The sequence below is a fragment of the Gadus morhua genome, chromosome 10, assembly GCF_902167405.1.
Source record: "Gadus morhua chromosome 10, gadMor3.0, whole genome shotgun sequence".
Taxonomy (NCBI): Eukaryota; Metazoa; Chordata; class Actinopteri; order Gadiformes; family Gadidae; genus Gadus; species Gadus morhua.
Window position 1 is genome coordinate 1,089,587 of NC_044057.1, and position 24,674 is coordinate 1,114,260.

At 46.7% G+C, this 24,674-nt stretch overlaps 1 protein-coding gene across 1 annotated transcript; it reads left to right on the forward strand.

Moving 5' to 3' along the window:
* The first annotated feature begins 620 nt into the window (after positions 1-620).
* On the forward strand, positions 621-24,285 carry dgkq (diacylglycerol kinase theta). The gene is made up of 23 exons (XM_030367523.1): positions 621-1,515; positions 3,380-3,459; positions 4,440-4,539; positions 5,444-5,529; positions 6,830-6,955; positions 8,348-8,501; positions 9,821-9,895; positions 10,039-10,139; positions 10,680-10,888; positions 11,937-12,027; positions 12,914-12,968; positions 13,301-13,362; positions 13,659-13,809; positions 14,214-14,252; positions 14,371-14,486; positions 16,051-16,202; positions 16,390-16,538; positions 16,654-16,844; positions 17,540-17,640; positions 17,732-17,878; positions 18,205-18,316; positions 19,561-19,713; positions 20,471-24,285. Exons 1-23 carry the CDS (start codon positions 1,209-1,211, stop codon positions 20,567-20,569), a joined length of 2,856 nt encoding a protein of 951 aa, XP_030223383.1. The 5' UTR covers positions 621-1,208; the 3' UTR covers positions 20,570-24,285.
* The last annotated feature ends 389 nt before the right edge of the window (positions 24,286-24,674 follow it).

Here is a 24,674-nt window from a genome sequence, read left to right on the forward strand (position 1 = left end):
GAGAGCATACTGCCAGATGAATCCACCTATGTGGTTTATGATGTGGTTAAGAAAGCTATAGCCTATAGTAAACTTTACGAAGGAGGAATTTAAAATACGGAAGTTCCTGAGGAAGGATTGAGGACAAACTTAGAGAAAGATTAAGTTGCAAAGTAAAAGTCCAAGGTATATTAAAGCACTATAACACCGTGATAAGGTCCGATATCAGAATGCTAAGATAAGATATGCCCCAGACGTTAAATGAGGGGGTCGCACTCACAGCAGGCTGCGTAAAGGTTATAATTAGTAGGCTTATGATACTATTTAAATTAAAAAAATGTAGATACTAAAAACAAATAACTAATTATAAATTATATGCAAAGTTCCAGGTGAGATATTTGCACTATCTATTTGTTTTTTCCTGACTTAGTACTGCAACTTACTGCTGCACGATCTGGGATAGATTGAATTCTTATCTTATCTTCGGCCGACATTAATGCAAGCCAAGTAGGCCTATAGGCTATACGCTAGAAACGATACATTATTGACCATTTGAGGCTACATAAGTGTCGGAGGGTATAGGAGGTGACCTAAGCATAATAATGAGCAACTGGGGACGGCAAAAATTAAAGTAACGCAAGAAGTGTTATGATGACGGAGAAAATAACCGAGCAGGGAGAGAAACTCGTTCAACAGAAGCAGGGAGATATCTTTACGAATCAAGGATCAACCGCATTTCCAAGCTGAGATCAACTAAAAGCACCAGCACCGGAGACAGATCTCCAACTGGATCACTTGTTGAGCCAGGGGCTGGGCTTCCCCAGCTAGTGAGAGGAAACGCTGGGAACCAACCGGGGCGGCTCCCTACACCAGTTCGTCCAGATTTCAGGACGTGACTCTGATTTTGAAAGGATTCAGGATTCACTGTCAACACCGGGAATAGCGATGCGTCCGCCGACACAAGTCCGCCCTCACGATCTACTGCGCTTCGCGACGAACCTTTAAACCCCCGAAACTATCCGGTTAGTTACCGACGTCTCTGTATTTAACACCGATCTTTTCGCGAGGCGGCGGAGAGGCGCCCAGCCCCTGTCGTACGGCGGCGACACCGCTGGCACAGCACGGCTCGGTCCGGACGGAGCCATCCCGCCCTGATGCATGCTGGGATGATCGGCGTCCAACATTTTTTTTTGTAAAGCGGGTGTGTGAACACAACAGACGTGTGTTGCATGCTAACAAGTGGTTATAGAGAAGGACCCCCCCCCCCTCCCCACTGCGATTTCCTCTTGACAAGTCGGGAGTGGTGTTTTGCTTCGCGGGCGACCATGGCGGAGTGCGGCGTCGCGGACAGCCCCAGTGCAAGCCCCGTGCACGGCAAGAAAAAGGCGCAGCAGTCGCCGGTTTGCTCTTCTTCTCGGTCACGCTACCAGGTCGGATCCCCCGGCCACTGCTTCAAACGGGTCACCCTCACCAAGCCTACTTTCTGCCACAACTGCAGCGATTTCATCTGGGGTCTGGTCGGTTTCCTGTGCGAAGGTATGTCTGTATTGCACATCAGCTTGTTGTTGTTGTTTGGTTGAAACATAAAGACTTGGGGGTTATTTTGTCGTGGTGCGCTGTTCGACAGTTGAGAGTATGGGCCAACATACGTACAGGATTCATTCATCTGATCTGTGAAGCTGATCTGTAAGCTGCACACGCAGTCCCAGTTATAGTACTGCGGGGATGGAGACTCGGAGAGGGTTCGATGGCGCGAGTTAAGTATTCAGTGCATACATGTCTGCTGCTGTCGAGCACCAACACTTTGTGCTCAAAAGTCCGCTGAGAGAAAATGTCAGCTTTGGGGGGCTAATTCCCTGATTCCCTCCTCTTCCATCTCTCCTTCCTCTCCTACATTTCCCCTCTTACCCCGCAGCCATAAAGTCACGGAAATCCACAGCCTCGCGTCGTGCACTATCTGGCTTCTGAGATTGGGCCTGGTTGGTTCAGCACGAGCAGAGACACACATGCACGTTATGAAGGGAGACGCACATGCACTGTGTTACTGGGCAGAGCGGGGTACATGGGATGAGTGGTGCTGTGGGAGGAGAAGGCGGGGGGCGGGGGGGTTCTCGCACAACCAGAGCCGTGCTCAAGTCGTGATAAACTCGTCGTGGTCGGTATGGCAACAGGAGACAGGCATGGATTGTCGATGGAACTGTGTTTTTGGTGCCGGGGGATTGGGGCACCACTTAGATGCATTAAAACTAGAGCTGTCAAGCGATTAAAATATGTAATCGTGATTAATCGCATTAATGTCATAGTTAACTCTAATTAATCGCGATTAATCGCAAATTATTTTTCTATGCTTAATATCCCTTGATTTTTTTGTCCCATAATTCTTCTCATTTTAATTCTCTTATCAACATGGTGAAGTGCATCGGCTTGCCTTGTGCAAATGATTTTTTATTGATAACAACATTGGCATATACACTGATCGAAACAGGACGATACAAAAAAAGAGCCTATAGTGCAATTAAACGACTGCTTTGAACAAATGTCATTTGAACATAGTAGTCAGGCTACTGCTTCTTTGTTTTGAGCCAAAAAAAAAAAAAAAAGTTTTTTTTTTTTTTTTAATAAAATAATTGCGTTAATCGCGCGTTATTTTTTTTTAACGCCGTTAAATTTGGTTTGCGTTAACGCCGTTAATAACGCGTTTAACTGACAGCTCTAATTAAAACCCTTTAGACGTGCAATGCATACGATTGGATGACACATGCAACACGTTTCATATACGCTCTGTGGTAACGTGACCATTTATGTCATCAGGCCATGGTTCCTCTATGAATTAATAGTTGACTCTTCATTTATTTTATTGTAGCTAACGGTCAGTGGGTACTGGCTACCACAATGTAACCCTAGAATAATGGTCATTGCTGTGAATGCAATCTTCGTAATCTACTTTGGATGTGCTATTGTTAATCAGGTGGGATCTAGTGTGTCCTCACTTTTTGAAAACCTTTCTCCTTTAGTCTCCTCACTGACCTCAATTTGTAAACTCCTTGCATCATTAGTCTGTAAGCTGGTGTGTCCTCACTTTGTGAACAACCTGCTTCCTTATAGCGGGCAACTTGATGTGTATTCACTTTGTAAAAATTTTGATCCTTTTTTTATAGTGTGCGTAACCTAATGTGTCCCCACTTTGTTAACACCTTGCTTCCTTATAGTCTGTAACTTGATGTGTCCTTACTTCGGAACCCTTGGCTCCCTTAGTGTTTAACCCATGCGATCCTCACTTTGTGAACAGATTGCTCTCTTATAGTGTATAACTTTGGGGTCCTCACTTTGTAAACACATTGCCCCCATATGGTGTGTAATCTAATGGTCCTCACTTTGTAAACACCTTGCACCCTTATAGTGTGCAACCTGATGTGCCACGAGAAGTGCCTGAAGAATCTGAGGGTGACCTGTTCCTGCATGGCTCCCACCTTGGTGCAGGTAAGTCTCTTGCTTCAGCACCCCTACATAGGACGTTCCTGTCATTGGGACCAAGCAGATGGGTCAGGGATGTACAGGGAGCAAGTGTGGACCTCTTTCTTCCATAGTCAGACTATGATAGCCTAATCATTATTGCCAAACAATTTAGCTAGGGTTTTGAAAGGCTTGCTTTAAAAAATGAAAGACAAAATCCTACTCTGATTGAGGGTTTTTAGGACCATTTCTACCTTTTTGGCACCAATGGTTTCTGCTACTGAATAGTCCTCATTTAGATTCTTTTTTTCTTTCTTTCTGAGTGGACTAGAATCTAAATGACCTGGCTGTTCCAGATCTCTGCCTAGCTACTCTACAATCCCAGACCATTATGCAATGTCCTTTCGTCATTGAAAAGGGTGGTCACACAAGTTATGCAGGTCTATGATTGTAACCGGATTCCAAGAAGGTTATTAAGATTTTAAGTGGGTCTTTATGTGGCTCTTGCCATTAAAGTAAAACCGTGTCACACATATTGTATGGACACAATTCAGGAAGTATAATACGTTGTGTGTTGCTATGTTACCTGTCACAGGTGTGTTCAGAATGCTAGCTTTTCCAATAGGTTTTTATTGCTATTGTGTTACCTATTTGTTTTTATGCCTTTTGTGTAGGGGAGAGTCCACTCCAGAAAGAAAGTGATTAAGGAGAGTGGGGTCAAAAGATTTAATACTGCCGCGTTTCCCACTGCAGGGTGCGGTACCGTTCGGTTCGCAAAGGTGCGGTACGGATTCTGTACCTCACCCTGCAGTGGAAACGCGGCATAAGACTGCAGGTTGGAATGGAACCTGGGTTGCTACAAGCTTTTTGGTTACCATGTCAAGTGTTTTTTATTTCAACTTCTAAAATATGTTGTTATTATATATCTTTCTGTTACCTTTAATTTTGCTGTCTTGTGTCCTTAAGGCGTCTCACCTTGGTCATTGTGTGTGTGTTTGTGTGTGAAGGTTCCTGTGGCCCACTGTTTTGGGCCCGCCGGTCTAAAGAAGAGGTTCTGCTGTGTGTGTAGGAAACCCACGGAGGGGAACGCGTCCCTACGCTGTGAAGGTCAGCCTCCAGCAGCATCCACCCAAACCTGCATCAGCTAAAACACATCTGGAGCATTAGCCAACCCTGGAGCAGTTTGCCGCAGTAATGCAAGACTAAAAGCTGAAAGGGGGTCTGCCGTGTTGCAACACGCGTGCAGTGTTATTCCTCCATCTCGGGGCCTCTGACTTGCTCAGACTATGCTCAGAAAGCACTCTTTTTAGGATAGCCTTTCTTTAATTTCATTGCTGAGCTCCGGCTGGTGTCTGGGGGCTGAATGCTTTCTGTGTTTGTTTAAGTACCCTTGAAATCACTTACTTTTTTTTATTGTGCTTTGGGTCTGTGTCTTCCTTTCTCTCTATCTTTGCAGATCTAAAGCACGTTGTAACCAATGTTATAAGAGTGTTATATTGATACTGTTGTACCTACTTAATTACACGCTAGCACCTGCACAGGACACACACACGCACACACACACACGCACACGCAGAGTCCAATGGATTTCCACTCTGGTTATTTTTGTGCATCAGCTCGAGTGACATTGAGCTCTGCTGGGGCCCTTGCTAGTTAATGTAATGTGTCAGCGAGCGGCCATGTTTACACACACACAGTGTGTGTGTGTGTGTGTGTGTGTGTGTGTGTGTGTGTGTGTGTGTGTGTGTGTGTGTGTGTGTGTGTGTGTGTGTGTGTGTGTGTGTGTGTGTGTGTGTGTGTGTGTGTGTGTGTGTGTCCATTGTATTAAGTCTGAAGGCAGTGGATTACAACTCAATCCATTGTACAATTGTGTTTAGCAACCAAGGGCACGGTGTATGGGCTGGGACACGGGACTCAACATGTCTTTAGAGTGGGAGTTGTAAATAAGAACCAAGCTCTACGGTCTTTAATTATACATCTACATGTGTGTGTGTGTGTGTGTTTACTTCAGTGTGTGAGATGCACGTGCACGCCGACTGCTCCGTGTTCAGCTGTGCAGATTGTCGGCTGTGCCACCAGGATGGAACCCAGACCCTGGTAACTACTGCTGCTGCCGTCCATCCCTAGCGCCACCATGGGAGTGACGGGCGCTACCACGTGCACACGCATTGTGGTCCAAAGGGCCCTATTTTATCACCCTCTGGGATGCTTCATAAATCTAGACTTAGCGACCACACTTTCCCCCCCCCCAGTGGATGATGGATAGAGGAAACCACCAGTCCACCCAGTGGACTGTACCAACTGGGCCGGCCTGTCCCATCACACCTCTGGCTGGCGCGGCCACTTGTGACCTCGTTATTTATAACCTCATTTAACATGAAGTAAATGGCTGCAACAGAGGTCAGGGGGAACGTTGCAATCAGAGGGTTGAATCTAAACACCAACTAACGGGCAAATATCTATGGCTGTTTATTTATAAATGAAAATAAGGGGTCTGTCTATTTATAGAGCGGAAAGCTCAGTCCTTTCAGACAGTAGAGCTCCTTTAAAAATATAACGACGCAAAATATATCCAAAACATAAACCGGAGAACCACAAGTCTTTGCATAAAGGCAAAAATATGTAGAGCAATGGACGGCTCTCATCACGTACTGACAAGTTGGCGCCAACCCCCCCTGAGAACATCCTGCATTAATTAGTTGAGTCACGGTTCCAAAGACAAACAAATTTCATAGGAGGACTAAAACATTACCTATTAGGGTTAAAGATACTGCTCTCACACACAGGTGGTGGTCGTTAGGTGTGAGCTTGGTTCCAACCGCCAGTGCAGAAACAACGGCTTTATTTTGTGAACCTTTCTTCCTATCCACTCCAATTGTTGGGCTTCCCCTCCTTTACCTGTCCAACACGGACCATTCTACCGTAGCTCCGCCCACAACCAAATGTCCCAAAACTAAGGTGCGTCTGTTATGTTGTGCAATTACAAGAACAGTAGGGCATTGTGCATGTGACAAAGAACTTCCCTTTGAATGGAGTTCTTTGTTTGAAAGCCAATAAAAATGATGTGCCACGCTCTGCAGTGTCACAACTCCCGGACAAGGTGGTATAGTGGGCGCCCTCTAAATCGTAATGGCCAAATCCCACTCCAAGCTGCTTCGCTCTCTGAGTTCTAAGCTCATTCAGCCTTCGAGGTTTACAGGCTTCATTGCTAAAACTGGGAGGAAACATTAGCGAGAAAAGAAAAACACCTTTTCTGAATGCTTTATAAAGGATTATATCTCTACTACTACTATGCATTAGGAAGTCCCCAGACGTTTGGTAGACAGAGAATTCTCGGTGTCATGTCCTGAAGACCGTCATGCTGACCGCTGCACGGGTCTACTTTCTCTCGCTGCAGGATACGTTCCAGCACCACTGGCGAGAGGGTAACCTGCCGACGGGGGCGCGGTGCGAGGGGTGCCGGCGCTCCTGCGCCTCCTCAGATGTCCTGGCGGGCATGAGGTGCGAGTGGTGCGGCATCACGGTGAGGACCAATCGGAAGGCTGTTCATGAGCGAACACCAGAGGCTCTTGGGAGTTGTAGTGCCTTACTGTAGTGCATGGATCAAAAAGGACCCCCCCCCCCCTAACCAAAGGAGAAGCATGAATGACCTCCCCAAGGAACCCCCTGGTGGCACCTATGCCTTGGCCAATCACCTGAGATACACGATGGAGTAGAACCCCTAACTCTTTATTCTGGGGGACCCCCTGTTTCAGCCCGATTAAAGCAAACTGTGGTACATTCTGAATGTTAATACAGTGGTTATGTATGAGCATTATGAGGAGTGCTTTTTTTAACATGTAATAGGCCACATAATGCAGCGTAATACTACGTGTCCGATAAGCTTAAACCTCTCTGTCCAGATGGAGTGTCACACACACACACTCACACACACACACACACACACACACACACACACACACACACACACGCACACACACACACACACACACACACACCCCGCATCTCCTCTTGCCATCTGTGTCCCTTCGTCTTGATGTCCACGGGCCTCAGAAAGGCATTTTGACATCATGAAAAGAACTCTACTTGAGTTTGGAGATTCAGATTTTCCATATTATCAAGTTCCATAATAAGTTGTTCATCAAAACAACTTTGACTGAGTAAGCTCTATCGACGCATATGGCTCACACCATGAAACAATAAAAACAAAAGCAATCATTAAAAAAAATACAAAAACATCAAAGTAAATGTAAGTTTGGTTGAAGATGTTAAAATAAATTGAACAGGTGTCCTTTTTGTCCAGAGGGACTTTTTTTTGACAACCAGCTGGGAGGAGCTGAAATTATTATTATCACTGACTCTTATCGCTGGCCGTTGGTGGAGGTGTGAAGTATGATTCATACACACAGATATGTTCCCAAACTGGTTGGGGTAGACTGGCAAACATAAAATAAAAGGTCCCTTCTTTATTTTTAGTAAAATTGACGTAGATTGCTTTGTTGACAAACATGTTAGACATGTTAAGATGTTTAAAACAAATGATATATTTTGGGTTCACTGCTCCTTTAATGCATTTACCCATTTCCTCTTTAACAAAGAACCTTTACAGAAACTTTATTTGCCAACACCAGCAGGAAATATCCATTATGAACCAGACAGTGTGCGGAGGAGTGTGTTGTGGTCTTGCATAAAAGGAGTTGCCGTGGGCAACCACCGCCAGAGTTGCACGGCATGTGTTTCATGCACGTCGATTAAAGAAAAGGGTAAAGTCAGACGTTGGCGTTTGAATATCCGTAGCGTATCACTTTCATAATGGTCTTTTTCTTGTGTGTGATTATTGTTATTATTTTTATCATTCCTATTATGTATATGTTTTTTTGTGCGTGAATACTGACGGGACTCTCCGGGTCTCCAGAGCCACGCTGCCTGCTACGCTGTGCTGCCCCCGGCGTGCAAGCTGGGCCGGCTGGCCTCCGTCCTACTGCCCCCCTCCAGCGTCCAGCTCAGCTCCAGGAACTACAGCAAGATGCACTGTTACCGAATCGCAGAGGGGTCCCACCACGACATGGGTACACGCACGCACACTGCACACACACACACACACTGCACACACACACACACACAAACGCATACACACACACACACACGCACGCACGCACGCACACACACACACACACACACACTGCACACACACACACACACACACACACACACTGCACACACACACACACACGCACGCACGCACACACACACACACACACTGCACACACACACACACACACACGCATACACACACACACTGCACACACACACACGCACACACACACACACACTGCACACACACACACACACACACGCATACACGCACACACACGCACTCACGCACGCACGCACGCACGCACGCACGCACACACACACACACACACAGCTATCACCACATCCTCTTCATTGGGGAGCAAAGCCTGAGCGTTGCTTCATCCAAACCTCCAGCCCATCTCTTCTCTTACCAAGAAGTGCCAGACTCTTCGTATGTATCCGGTTAGCAGCTTTTCAAATGGAAAATAACATTAAATACCGTTCTGTTACTGAATACTGGTACTTTATGTTGCCGAACTAATGGCGTATACTGAACATAAAGTAAGAAATAAAGGCTCGTCCAGTTTTAAAAAGCTGGTCTTCCAAGAATTAGGGCGAGGCCAGCATTTTCTTTTTTCAGATACAAAGATTAGATTACTCTCACTTCAGTTACCATGGCAACTCATGATGTGAGCCTTACCTGGAGCAAACCTTGGACATAGCAGGTCAGCGAGATAACCCTGAAAGCACGGATATAGCAATGACATCTTGGGTATTTCTTGAGTGATCACTTTTCCAAGTGTGATCAGTTATTTCCGAAGCCTGGCATGAACACACATTTTTCAGGTCTTCCTCCGAGATTGTGTGGAACTCGTTCCTTGAGATTGAAATCGGCATTTCTGAAAACGAAAATCCCGCTAGCCTGAGTTAGAGTTACGGTTCTGTTTTAAGTTTAAAGATACTGATTGAAACAATCCCCCAATCACAGCTCTGATCACAGGTCCGACTCTGAAGGGAAAAATATAATAACATTGAATCGTAATCCAATGTATAAGAACTTAATACAAAACACACTCACCTCTCTCGCTCACCCGCTCACCCGCTCACTCACTCGCTCACTCGCTCACTCGCTCACTCACTCACTCACTCACTCACTCACTCACTCCCTCCCTCCCTCCCTCCCTCCCTCCCTCCCTCACTACCTCCCTCCCTCCCTCCCTCCCTCCCTCCCTCCCTCCCTCCCTCCCTCACTCCCTCCCTCCCCCCCCACCCCACAGTGTTGTCTGACGGTTGTGGTTGTTGTGTTGTCCAGACACCCTAGATGAGGTCGGCCCCTCCAGCCCCGTGGCGCCCAGAGAGACCCCACAGACCTCCTCCTCAGAGTCAGGTACCTGTGGCTCTGCTTTGTAGTGTGTGTGGGTGTGTATTTGTTTGTGTGTGTGTGTGTGTGGGTGTGTGTGTATTTGTATGTGTGTGTGTGTCGGTATTGGTGTGGGTGTGTGTGTATTAACGTTAAATGTGTGTGTGTAGCTAAACAGGCGGTCCGGGTCTTTGATGGTGACGACGCTCTGAAGCGAGGAGCTTTCCGCCTCGTCTCGGTTCCACGGGTAACGAGAAAGGAGGAACTGGTGGTGAGATGTTACCCTTATCCCCATGGCAACCTGCCCTCCTGCCCTTCTGCTGGCGTTACTGTCGCTCCCGGACCCTTCAAGTTATTCATGTTGTTATAATAATCACTTTGGCTATGAGTGGAGATTATATTATTTTGAATGATCAATCACACTAAATAACCCTCTACTCTAATGATATGTGAGCCGACACACACAGAATGTCTGTCGACTGACATCGAGTGAATGAGTGAATGAGTCCCCATTGAAGAGAACGAGTCATGAACGCCGAATCTGGTATAATTGATACGATTGGCTATGAGCTACGTACAGACTCATAGGACAGACATTTGTAGCGCCCAATAAACGGCTCCGGGCAATCGTAAACCATGCCTCAAATATGAGAAAATGAACGTGTGGTTCCCAGACCTCTCCTCAATGTAGACTGAGACGAGGTCTGGCGTCAGCCCGGCTAATAGTCGACCCTGCTTTGGGAGCACAGAGAGTGCTCTGACCGTACCAGATGTGCGTTCCAGCGGTGACAGTACTGTGGGTGTCCTCTAGGAGGCGGCCCTGAGGGCGTTCTACCTGCCCGACGCGCCGCAGCGCTACGAGCTGCAGGCGCTAGGAACCCTGCAGCCCCTCCACAGCGAAGACGTCCTCAACCGCAACGGGACGCTGGAGCACAAGAAGGACGCCCCGCCGGAGGCGTGGGTCCTCAGGGCCGTGCCCCTGGACACAGAGGTCCTCAAGGTCCACGCCTGCTGGCTGAAGTGAGTGCCGACCGGCCGGGGGAACGGTAGCGTTAGGCCCCCGTCCGACCGCCCAGACGGAGCCGGCGTTTTCGGTGCGTTTACGGAGATATCCCTGAAGCGCAGCCAAGGAAAACGGAAAAGATTGTTTTGCGCCCGTTGGGGACGGGCCGTAGTTTGAATGAGTTCACAAATGGCTGGTCAAGGCACCGTCCTTGGGATGGTTCTCCATGAGTAACGGTCTCATAGGGCTTCACATGCCCTCGATATTCAATTCTTAAGTCCCGCCCCTACTCTGACCCCTCTATAGGACTACCCCCCCCCCTCTAAGGATTCCTCCCAAGAGTAGAGGGACTATAGGAGGGATAAGGGCTGCCAAATGGGCAACATGGTATCATAAAACAAGCTATAAGTTGAAGTAAGAAAGTTGCTGCAGAATAAACCAAATGTTCCCTGTAAACTATTTACATACTGATAAGACTGATGTGCGATAGACCAGCAGCTCGGCTTAATATTGTGTTGTGCTGATTTGCATCCCAGTGTTTATGGATATCTGGCCACATCTATGTTGGGCTGTGTAAGGATAGTGTTTTAGGAACTCAGGGACGGCCTCATATTGAGCGTGACATCACCTTATGAAACATAATTGTAATAACCTGTTCTGGAAGAGGAACTAACAAAGCGAAGTTTGTCTGACGTACGAAGCACATTGAAGCTTGTTTGCGTGTGGTTCCGAGGGTGTATCAAACAGACTGAGGGAAAGAGCAAACATGAATCATTCTGCCCTGGGCACATGAACCCACCACAGACCGTGCTCTGTCTTACTGTCAATAGATCTTCTGTCCACAGACCTCTAATTGGCCGGTTTCTTATCTTGAAGAGGATGGTTGTTGGGTTTACGTTTGGGTCATTAAAGCCATGAAATATTCTGTTTCACGTCCTGTATTGTGTCTATAGTGTTTGCGTCGACTGTATTTGTGTTGTGTTTTTTTTATTTGTGTCATGTTTATCGGGTGTGTGTCTATAGTGTTTGTGTTGTTTGACCGTTGTGTCTCTGTTATTTCTGCAGAACTGGCCTCTCCCACACTTCCATCTCCATCTCCCGGAGCAGCACTGTAGACTCGGTCCTCAAAGAGCTCCTCGTTCAGTTAGGACGGCAGGTACTTACTGCCTCATGTCTGTTTGGCTCCGTTGTGCCAGAGTGTGGAAATGTGTTTACAGGAAGGAACCATTTTTGTTTCTTTGGAAATGCTTCTTTCGGATGCTTTTGTGTGTCAATGTGTTTGTTTTTTATGACGGATACCATTGGTTGACAGCTAAGAAGTCTTTGTTTTTGTTTAGAGCGTAACTCGAACCAAACCCCACAGGGAACACCAAACACTAATTGGGCAGTGGCTCGTTTCCATATGTTCAAATAAGTCGAAGGTGATGTCACACATTAATGTCAGCAAATCACAATAGCCAATTTACAATAACTGGATAACCTAATAACTCAAAATGAACACTTGATGAATACGTGTGTAATACAACTCACACCCATTCTGTTGTGTTTGTTGTTAATTTTTTGCTGTTTAACGGTTCTAATGTGTGATTTTTGGCATGACTGAATGATGTCTTGGTTATAAACCTGCGAGTTTTAAGCGTACTAATTGTTATGAATGGTTTGCTTCTCGCCGTCCCTACGCACCATTTATCTGTTATCTACAGTGTCTTCTGATTGAGACATCTCAGCCCTTATGTTGTTAGGGTTGCTGATAACGTCGAGGACAAATGATATGCATGTATTCGCTAGTCCTGGTGGCTTGACGGCTATTGCCCTAACCATGTATGCAGGCAATACTTATGCTGATGACCGACCTCCAGTCCTATGCTAATATTGGAGAATAATCCCTATCCTGACCCCTTTGTTACTATTCTAAGAAACACAAGTACGCCAGTAACTTTAGATTCCATTTTCCATTTACTTTGGATTACACACTACTTTTGGATTAGATGCAGTGTCCTGGTGTTTGGGAGCGGTTGTTGATAAGAGTTGTTGTTTTGCAGGAGAAGGATTCCTCCAACTTCAACCTGGTGGAGGTCCACATGGGTAGCAAGCAGGGTACGTTAGAACCAGGTTCCCAACGTTTGTGGGGTCACCCCATGTGTGTGTACCCCTTTAAACACTGTCCCCATACCGCTGCCCCTCGGTACATCTTACATTTCAAACCATTTAAGAGTTTTATTAGAAATGCACCATCATCTTTACTAGCGATCTTTCCATACACAAGAGGCGTCCTACCCAAAGGTCAAACCCACTGTTATGCTGTCTGTTAACCTTGTGATACGTTGGCCCTTCAGACAGACAGTCTGTGTGTTTGAGCATGATCATATGTATTAATGTGTTTCCAACTGTTTGGGGTCCTGACCTTTCCCTTGCTCCTATTGTGTTAGTTTTGAGACAGGTACTGACAGGTGAAGAGCTCCTATTAGACAAGCTGCAGGAGATCAGGAAGGTGAGAATGGGTTCTACTTCTTCTTGGGGCTGCCTATGGCCGTTTCGAATTTCTTAATAATTAATTTTTAATAATAATCCAACAGTTGTTTCCCGATGGGAAATATCCGCCTTATTCTTTTTGGATAATGAGCACTAATGAATATTACGGCTCTTTCAGCAAGAGAAAATTATAATATTGTTTGCCTGTTTCATAAAGAGATAACTTATAAAATGATTGATACAACAAGATTATTCATTTAGAAGGCGATCAATGTGTGCGTCTGATGTGGGGATGAACGTATCGGCTTCCCTTAGGTTTCTCTGCGGCAGATGAACCAGACTCGCTTTTATGCAACGGAGAACCGCAACCATGTGATCCAGGTCAGCCTTCTGATTGGAGGACTTCCGCTCCTGCTGCCCCGAGAGGAGTACACCCAGCTGGTGCAGGAACATCTGTCTGTGAAAAGTGAGCGCCCGGCTCCACTCACGTACTCTGGCCATTAGCGTGAATAATACAACACGGGGCTCCTCAGGGAGTGAAGCGGGCCTGGGTTCTGTTCATCCTGACGCGCTGGATAAGAGAGGAGACACCCTAACCCTAGTGGAAATCATTCCATGCACTGGAACCCTTGGTTCTCTGCTCAACAAAGGATGTTTTTTAGGGGTTTATGCCGGGTTTATCCTTGTCTGACTTAATATGGCTTTATAATACATAATTTAGCGCGTGTAAAGTGCTTTCTTCTTCTGCTGAAATGCGGTATAAAATATGAATGTGGGCCACGTCAATCCTCAGCGTGGGTGTGTGTCTGCCTCCTTGATCTCTGGCCTTTTCATGTTCGTTCCCCCCCCCCCCCCCTCTCTCCCATCCAGGTCACCTGGTCACCATAAGTCACATGTATGGAAGCCAAGGTGGGACATTCCTCAGACTATGGAGTTATGTTAATCCCTCTAGTAAAGTGTACTATAAGCAGAGTGACCGTCCCAGGTGATGACGACGTGTGTGTGTGTGTGTGTGTGTGTTCTCCAGGTGCAGTGGTGCTGCAGGTCTCCTGTTTCTCTGAGGCGGAGAGGGTCTACATGTTGGCTAAAGACACGGCAGTCTGTGGCAAACAGCTGACGACCCTGGTCATCCCCCACATCCTGGTAGGTGCTTTTACCTGCTCTTCATAGCATGGTTAATAATAATAGCAGATTGAATTTATATTGCGCTTTTCTAGACGCTCAAAGACGCTTTACAGTGAAGGGGGAACCTCACCAACCACCACCAGTGTGTAGCGCCCACTGGGGTGATGCGCGGCAGCCAATCTGCGCCAGAACGCTCACCACACACCAGCTTGAGGAGGAGAATCAGGGAATTAATGAGTCAGCCAATTATACAGGAGGATGATTAGGGGGCCAGAGCCTGGTTGGGCCAGGACACCGGGGAAACCCCTTCTCTTTCCGATAAGTGTCCTGGGATCTTTTATGACCTCAGTGAGTCAGGACCTCGGTTTAACGTCTCCTCCGAAGGACGGCGCCTTCCGTAGCACAGTGTCCCCGTCACTGCACCGGGGCTTCAGGGCCTTCCACAGCACAGTGTCCCCGTCACTGCACCGGGGCATCAGGGCCTTCCGCAGCACAGTGTCCCCGTCACTGCACCGGGGCATCAGGGCCTTCCACAGCACAGTGTCCCCGTCACTGCACCGGGGCATCAGGGCCTTCCACAGCACAGTGTCCCCGTCACTGCACCGGGGCTTCAGGGCCTTCCACAGCACAGTGTCCCCGTCACTTCACCGGGGCATCAGGGCCTTCCACAGCACAGTGTCCCCGTCACTGCACCGGGGCATCAGGGCCTTCCACAGCACAGTGTCCCCGTCACTGCACCGGGGCATCAGGGCCTTCCACAGCACAGTGTCTCCGTCACTTCACCGGGGCATCGGGTTTGATGAGTGAAGGGGCCAGAGGGAAGAGTGCCACCTATTGACCACCACCCGACACCACTTACAGCACCTGGTGTTCCCAGGCGGTCTCCCTTCCAAGTACTAACCAGGCCCGACTGCCTAGCTTCCGAGATCAGACGAGATGGGGCGTGTTCAGGGTGGTATGGCCAGCTTTAGGGTCCCGCATTAGTTGAACTTCCTTTTGCTCTTCGCAGCATAATTTAGCATAGCGTCACTTCCTATAGCTCTTCCCTGCATAGTTTAGCATAGAATAACATCCTAATTCTCTTTACAGCATAGCTTGGGATGGCTTAACTTCCGCTAGTCAACACAACCCAACCCAATCAACTGATTGACTGGTCAACACCACCCAACACATAAAACAAACCGTAGTCAACACCACCCAACATAACGGCTAGTCAACACCACCCAACATATAAAACAAACCGTAGTCAACACCACCCAACATAACGGCTAGTCAACACCACCCAACATATTGACTCAACATAACGGCTAGTCAACACCACCCAACATAACGGCTAGTCAACACCACCCAACATATTGACTCAACATAACGGCTAGTCAACACCACCCAACATAACGGCTAGTCAACACCACCCAACATATTGACTCAACATAACGGCTAGTCAACACCACCCAACATAACGGCTAGTCAACACCACCCAACATATTGACTCAACACACCAGCCAGTCATCAACGCTGACATGTTCACCGTGCTGTAGTCGAGGCCGCCCTGATTGTCTTTGTGTTTGTTGACGTCCTGCAGCACAACAAGCTAGCCAGAGGGGCTTGTCCCATGCTGGTGTTCGTCAACCCAAAGAGTGGAGGCATGAAGGGCCGGGAGCTGCTGTACAACTTCCGGAAGCTCCTCAACCCCCACCAGGTGTTCGACATCTCCAACGGAGGGCCGCTTGCAGGGTGAAACCACACACACACACACACACACACGCACACGCACGCACACACACACACACACACACACACACACACACACACACACACACACACACGTATTTATGTCTGTAGCAACCAATGTCTTGCAGCCAATGTTTATGTATTACCGTTACGTTATCCGTTGAACTCATCCCGGTCGTCTCCCACCCAGGTTCCACACGTTCCGGGAGGTTCCCCGCTTCAGGGTCCTGGTGTGTGGGGGGGACGGGACGGTGGGCTGGGTCCTGGGGGTCCTGGAAGCCATTCGACACAAGCTGGCCTGTTCAGAACCACCGATGGGGATAGTACCGCTGGGGACAGGTGAGAGCTGCTCTCTCCCTCACACTCCTCAGCACAACGGTCTGGGTTCAGCTCCCTGTGTGCCGCAGAATGGTTCAACCCTTAATCATGACCACACTCTCCCCCCCCCCTCGAGGTAACGACCTGGCCCGGGTGCTGCGCTGGGGGCCGGGCTACAGCGGCGAGGACCCCCACCACATCCTGCTCTCCCTGGAGGAGGCGGACGAGGTCCTGATGGACCGCTGGACCATCCTGCTGGACGCCCAGGACCTGTCCGAGGACGCCTCGCAGGGGGACCCCGACAGCGGCTACCTGGAGCCCCCCAAGGTCGGCGGCCTCCCCTCCTTCCTTCTGCCATCCCCACCCCCTCCTCAGCGCTTGTCCTTGCCTCTCCTCTCTCGCCTCCTCTCCTGTTTGCACTCTCTCCCTCTCCTCCTCTCCTCTCTCCCTCTCCTCCTCTCCTCTCTCCCTCTCCTCCTCAGGGCTCTCTCGTTTTCCTCTCTCCTCTCCCTCTCCCTCCCCTCTCCCTCCTCTCTCCCTCCTCTCCCCCTCCTCTCTCCTCTCCCCTCTCCCTCCCCTCTCCCTCCTCTCTCCCTCCTCTCTCCCTCTCCTCCTCTCGGCTCTCTCGTCTTCCTCTCTCCTCTCCTCTCTCCCTCCCCTCTCCGTCCCCTCTCCCTCCTCTCTCCCTCCTCTCTCCCTCTCCTCCTCTCGGCTCTCTCGTCTTCATCTCTCCTCTCCTCTCTCCTCTCCTCTCTCCCTCCCCTCTCTGTCCCACCCTCTCTTTCCAACACTGCATTGGCTCTGTGAATCAATCCATTTGTTTTTGCCACTTTGGTTAACTTCCTGGCTCTGGGCGGCTGATGTTGAATCAGAGACATCCGGCTAGACTGATTACCGTAATGCATAGTTAACAGCTCGTCTCCTACAGATCGTATTTCCCATCCCTCACTCAATACTGATCATGTGTTTGTCTCTCACTCTCTCACTCTCTCACTCACTCATATACTCTCTCGTCCTTTAAGATCGTCCAGATGAACAACTACTTTGGGCTGGGGATTGACGCAGAGGTCAGCCTGGACTTCCACCAGGCCAGAGAAGGCGATCCAGATAAATTCACCAGCAGGTATTGGTCCAATGAGCCTCAAGCAAAGCTATTTTTTGTGTTTTCCGTTTACTGATGTTTAGTGTGTGTGTGTGCGTGTGTGTGTTTCCAGGTTCCATAACAAGGGTGTGTATGTGAAAGTGGGGCTCCAGAAGCTGAGTCACACCAGGAACCTCCACAAACATCTCCGCCTGCAGGTGGACAAACAGGAAATCGAGCTGCCTAACATAGAGGGCCTCATCTTCCTCAATATTCCCAGGTGCAAACACGCACACATGCATGCACGCACGCATGTTTAGACGCGAACACACACAGACACAATCTCTCTCTTTCTTTCTTTCTTTCTCTCTCTCCCCCCCCCCACTTATCATCCTCATAATCATTATCATCCTCGATACACCCTACTATTAGAGTAGCAAGGCCATTCCCTTTGATTACCGAAGCTGCACGTACACCACCACACACACTCGCACCACACACACACACACCTATGCAAACATTACTAGAACTTCACACTGTGTGTGTGTGTGTGTGTGTGTGTGTGTGTGTGTGTGTGTGTGTGTTTGTGTGTGTGTGTGTGTGTAGCTGGGGTTCAGGCGCTGACCTCTGGGGATCAGAGGGGGACTCGCGCTTCGGGAGGCCGCGCATCGACGACGGCATGCTGGAGGTCCTCGGCGTGACGGGCGTCGTTCACATGGTAGGTCTCCGGGGCAACCAGGGGGGGCACTGGGGAGGACAGCAGCATGTCCTGGTATGTTTCAGCAGACCCTCCCGCGCTAACCTAGCTAACCTAGTTCCTCAAACTGAGGTCTCCATCTTCTCTTTCAATGGATTTCATTGTTTTAAAATAACACATCATTCAAAATCACCACATTCAGATGAGATCCCTGCCTACGTTAAGCACTGTGGATGTCCTGGTGTCGAAGGGTGTTCTATAAATTAACTAGCCTTGCTTTTGCAGCTAGCTAGTCAGCTTTCTTGACAGGCAGTATTTTCTCTGAGGCCTCTCAGATCGACACTGCTGCCACCCCCCGTCTAGAGGTGGTGGGTGAGGTAACGCAAGTAAAACGGCCGGGTTATGGATGATGGATGAGCAAGCTGTGGGAGAATAGTAAAGGACAGAAAGAAACAGATGCTGGTGAACATGGGTTAACTGGGGAACTGGTAAATATAGATCCTAAAACATAAAACAAGCACAAACAGAGCTAAGCTAACAGCTGACCCAGGAAGGTGAACATTACCAGCTGCCTAGTAGATCACACCTCTACTTCCCTAACCTCAGTGAGCAGCAACACTCCTAACCTAATGTGTCTAGAAAGAGAACAGCATGTGTTGTTAGTGTATAGAGGCCTCTGTCTTACCTTCCCCAAGACCGCAAGTAAGGTAGCAACAAAGAACATAGAAAAGGTGGGGCTAACACAGTTCACAATAAATGCAAGCAGGGTGAGAAGGGAAACCAAGGGACAATGTATTAAATATAATGTGTGTATGTCGATAGATACATAGATAGAGAACACAAGCAAGGCTTCCCTCTGCAGACCAAAAAGAGCTTTTGAATGTGTGGCAGGCCTCCCCTTGCTGTGAACTGAAGAGGTGATTGGTGGAACCGGATGAGCTGATTTGGTCGAGGCGGGAAGATGATGAAAGTGGTTAATTGACCTGGCACCTGTGCTTGACAACAGAGGGAAAATAAGACGGCGAGATAGACAGTGGCCATAACAGACACCAAATTAATCCCTCGCCAAATGATTATCTTATCTCTAACATAATACTTAGACATGCCTTCGTTTTACTGCACATTATATCTAAAACTGCACGAGTCACAAAGAAACCGTTTGACCCTGTGTGTGTGTGTGTGTGTGTGTGTGTGTGTGTGTGTGTGTGTGTGTGTGTGTGTGTGTGTGTGTGTGTGTGTGTGTGTGTGTGTGTGTGTGTGTCCAGGGCCAGGTTCAGAGCGGTCTGCGGTCGGGGATCCGTATTGCCCAGGGGAACTATATCAGGATCACGGTGACCAAACCCATTCCAGTGCAAGTGGACGGAGAGCCCTGGATTCAATCCTCCGGACACATTATTATATCTGCTGCTGGCCCCAAGGTACTGTCTGTGTGTGTGTGTGTGTGTGTGTGTGTGTGTGTGTGTGTGTGTGTGTGTGTGTGTGTGTGTGTGTGTGTGTGTGTGTGTGTGTGTGTGTGTGTGTGTGTGTGTGTGTGTGTGTGTGTGTGTGTGTGTGTGTTCGTACTGTATATTACTGTATCCCTCTTCACTACGGGAGAGACCCTGGAAATCAGAGCTGGTGTGTGTGTGTGTGTGTGTGTGTGTGTGTGTGTGTGTGTGGTTCTTACTGTATTTGTGTGTTCCATCAACCGTGCGAGAGCAGAAGGAAAGGGGCACTTTTTGGGCTTGTTTAGAGGTTTTGAGATGCTATGTTCTTGATGCACACTCCTCATTAAGGGATGTTCATCTCAAATGATCGTTCAAATTTGAATATTATGATGTACAGTATGAAACCATATGTTATTAAGAACTATAAAGACAATCATAGATGTCAAGACTATTATATTAGTTCTGAATTTCCCTTTCAGGAATAATATATCTTAATCTAAAATATATATTGCAGTTTTGTGTTGAAATATTCAAGTTATTTTATCATATTAAAGACATTGAGCGTTTGATAGAGAGAGAAATAGAAAGAGAGATAGAGTGAGAGATTGGGAAGAGAGAGAAAGGTTGTGATAGTCCTGATAATGCCTAGTTTCCAATGGGATAGTTCCTAACCTGAACAACCCTCTTAATGTAGTAGAATTTGTGTTTGTTTCTGGATTCTGTCTATTCCCGTGTTTTATGCCTCCAGGTTCGAATGCTGAGGAAGTCCAAACAGAAACAGAAAAAGTCTTCAGGAACGAAAGATGCTCGCTCTGAGAGTCCCTCCTCCAGAGAAGGGGGCCACTGACGCCACCCTGGGAGGGAAGCCTTCTGGTTCACACCTGCTTTCTGCTCAAGCTAGGCGGCCATTTTGGCTCCGACAGTGTACTGTGGTAGAGAGACGATGATTTCAATGAAATATTACCTCGTTGAAGGTAGATGGCTCTGGCACGATACAGAACGGTCTATAAGGAGTTTTTAATGGGTTTATTAACTTTTTTTTAAGTTTTGAAATCACCCAGAAATTAGTATGTAATACTTTTTTTGTTTTCTTTAATCTCGTACAATAATACTGTGTAATGCTGTATTGACCTGTGGATTGACGTCAATTGAAATGTTGTATTGGGTACAATAGTAAAGAATAACTGCCAGACACATAGAACCTATGTCGAAGAATCTTCATAATTTCGCTAACGATATCCAGATTTTTATGTTGGATACATAAAAGGTCTGAAACAGTGTAGGTGTCCTAGAGTATGTTCTAGAACGCTGGATTTTCCCTGAAGATTGGCGAGCGGTCGTAGATATCATTCCATTTGTATTTGGGTTCTCGTTAACCAGACTTCCCCTCAGTGAGAACCTCCTCTAGACTCTGGGTCCCAGCATAACAACGTGCTGCTAGTGGTGAGACAAACCAAAGCTAATGTGCTCTGAGGGCCAAAGGCTCCTCGCACTGCTCCACCAAACCACAGCCCCCCGTATCATCAGAATGGAACAGGAAATGGTATATCTCTCACACCACAAGTGCTTTTTACACAGTCACACAAGCATACATAAGCTACACAAATACTTATCCCTAGCAGATGGCCTGCTCAAGATTGACTTGACTTGATTGAGTATTGGAGATAAGAGTTCCGTTTTACAGTAATGGTGAGCTTTAGCCAGGATCAGAGGGGAAACTTTCCCCATTCTACAAGCCAAAAGAGGATTTACGAAATGTAAAAAAGATGTATATTTTACTAACCTTGTAGAAGTGTGTATGTTGGAGAAGTTGGACTCTTTGAACAGACAGACTTTAATCCGGGTAATCAGTGTTTGGCTCAGGGTTTAAGGTTGAAGACTATCAATTTTTGACTTGAGTCCTTACATATTTTGGACCGTTGCCGGTTACAAAACCGTACTGGAAACGTTTATGGATGGAGAGCAAGTGATTTGACTAAACAGATGAACAAAAACCCAGATGTATTCAAATACCTTGGTATTGTGGAGCGTATTACTCTTTGGGAATTCCTGTTTAAGAGTAACCAACCACTTAAACCAAACCTCATTGTCGGGGAGAGTGACTGATTCTCTCCCTTATTTAAAGGGTGGCATTATTCTGCACCGTTTCGACCCATCTGAATTAGTCCCCACTGATTCGACCCATCTGAATCAGTTCCCACTGATTCACCAGGAGGGGCACTGTCCTTGCAGTTTTAGTTCAGTGTTTGGTTTCTTTTTAAATGATGGTTCAATGAAATGATGCTGGCGACCTGCTCTCACCTATCATCCTTTACAGACGGGCATGTTGAATTGATGCCCATAGCTGACACAAACATCATCATCGTTGATGCTATTGCTGTTGGTGGATGGTGAGCTTCTTGGTGACCTTGCAGTGTAGTTTTCTGAATCAACTGGCTCTGAAAGGATATAGCGTCAGTCAGATGTTTCAGGTACTTCCTTTAATTCGTAATATCATAATTCTTTAAGGCATGAAGTTGAAGTTATGCAACTGCTCTGGAGCGCTGGAGGTTTACTGTAAAGCTGCGGGTGGACCCTGTGCAGTGTGTTGTGCTCAGATTGTTAACCGTTTCTAGTTCATTTCAAGCCTTTTGTCAAAGTGCTCACATTATTGATTGGTGCTACAATGGAACTGGTCACCGCTAAACACAACTGTAGATTAAGTAAATTGATCGTGTCATAGGCGTTGATCGTGAATCCTTTCGTTGAAGTGGTCTTGAAACACCATTAGATTAATTATTTAAAGAGTCACAATGGAGTTGATGACTAACAGTGAGTAGTAAGTCATCAACACTAAGAATCATAAAAAAAAAAACACCTGCAAAGCCACAGGCTCTTGTGATGGTTCAAACTAGGGGAATTCTTTCATACGGCGAGCGTCTGCTGATCGGAGGCTGCCCCGAGCACGGGCCCAAGTTGGAGCATTGTTAGCAGCGAGATGGGAAGTTGGTAGGCCTTCGTTAATCCTTCCTCTTTGTAATTTATCCTGTAGCTGTCCTGCATATCTGTACTGTACACAGTAGTGGTATTGTTGAAGTCCTATTTCTATTTGTTCATACACCACCCAGTATGGTTGTAGTTCAACTTCACGTATTCATGCGCTGCGTTAATACTGTACAGTGTTGGAAACTATAGAAGCCTGCCTTCTGCGTATTTATCCTCTTATTGAACCTGCATAAGTACTGTATAGCGTGGTAGCTATTGTAGAGATTCAACTTGATGTGTCAATCCTGAGTTTGTAGGCTATCCACATACTTTTTATACTAAGCGGAGCAAGACAACTTTAACTGTCACAAACCACCTTAACTTATGTCAAAGACCTCCTACACATTACTTAATACGACTCCTTACAACTTTTAAGGCTAAGGCAGGCAGTTTGGAGAACTCAGCCCAAAGTAAATGTACCCTGGCTTTACGTAATGACCCAAACCTTTCCTCTCAATAAGCACAGGAACCTGTAGTTCTGGAAGGTTACGGTTAGTGGTCAGATAATACAAAATGCATTACGTGTAGCCAGTGGAAATGAGTCGTATAATATTTGTTTAAACTCGTACAGGGGCTTCCATGTACAATGAGAGATTAGTCTGTCCTTTGTTTCCATCTCAGTGTCGGCGCAAATATAGATTGACTTTTCTTAACACCCGTTTCCCATGATGCCCTGTGTTTATGCTTTGTTCTTCGGTTGAAGTGGTTATTGTTGAGGTTTGAATAGTTTGAGGTTAGGGAATGGACATGGTACATTTAAGGGTTAGGTGTGAAAAGCGAAGGGAGCAATGCATCATGTGTAATTCCCAGAAAAGTTAATGTTTCTCCTCCTCCTGAAATGGTGGTCTGGTAACGCCAACTGCAACATAACATAATACAGTACATTAATATCCCTGGCCTTATAGTACAGTAATACTGATTAATACTGAACACTGTCCTGAACCACAGTACACTCATACCGACCAATACGCAACTACAGTATAACGACTGTACAGTAATACTGAATCACGGACTACTCGATGTAGGGCCTAATTGGTTGATTCAGATCACATGACCTCTGACCTCAACAGGATGAGATCACTGCATTGGAGAAAAAAATAATATTTAAAAGTCTGCATTCCATGGTTTCTTCTTTCAGATCCTGTGCGTGTACGTCTGTACGTGTGTGACTATTTGTTTTGAGATTATAGTGTTCTAATGTGCCTCTAGGTGATCTTAGCAGTTGGGTTTGCCGTAAAAGACATTTTATGTTTATACTTGAGATTTTACGAAAGTTTAACTTAAACTAAATAGAATTTTATATTTTTGCAGAGAAATGCTGTTTTTTTTGTTTCAACTGTAAATTGCACTAATTATTTTACAGATGCTTTTAGACTTATTGTTCGGTTTACAATAAATATCGTCATAACTAGATCTCTCTCTATATATATATATACAGGATATATTATTAAAACGGAACTAAATGTGAAGATATATTGAACTATAACATTTAACAAATTAAATGTGTTTTATCAAAATAAACTTAAGAAATGAACTTTCCATCAGTGTTTTTATTGTGCTTTACCGAAAATGTGAGTGAATATACCTTGTGCTAAGCCAACAACTTCAATCATAAACATTTCTTAATCTTATTTGTATCTCTATTTATTTCATTGTCCTGTACCCTCTGCTTTGACACCCCTATTCCCTGTCTGGGATCAACTAATAATGTAGAGTGTTACATGTCTATAAAACATATTAGGGGGTGATGACATTATATTTAGACCAGGGTTTCCTGCAGATCTATCCATCCTCTCTCTCCTAACACTGAAGACGACAAATGCAACAGGATCGGGGTGGAAGTGCAGTTAAATGTGTCGTATGTGGAAGTGTGGAATGAGCGGTGAGTTGGAGCCGGGTTTGGCCGGCAGGGGGAAGAGGTGAACGGG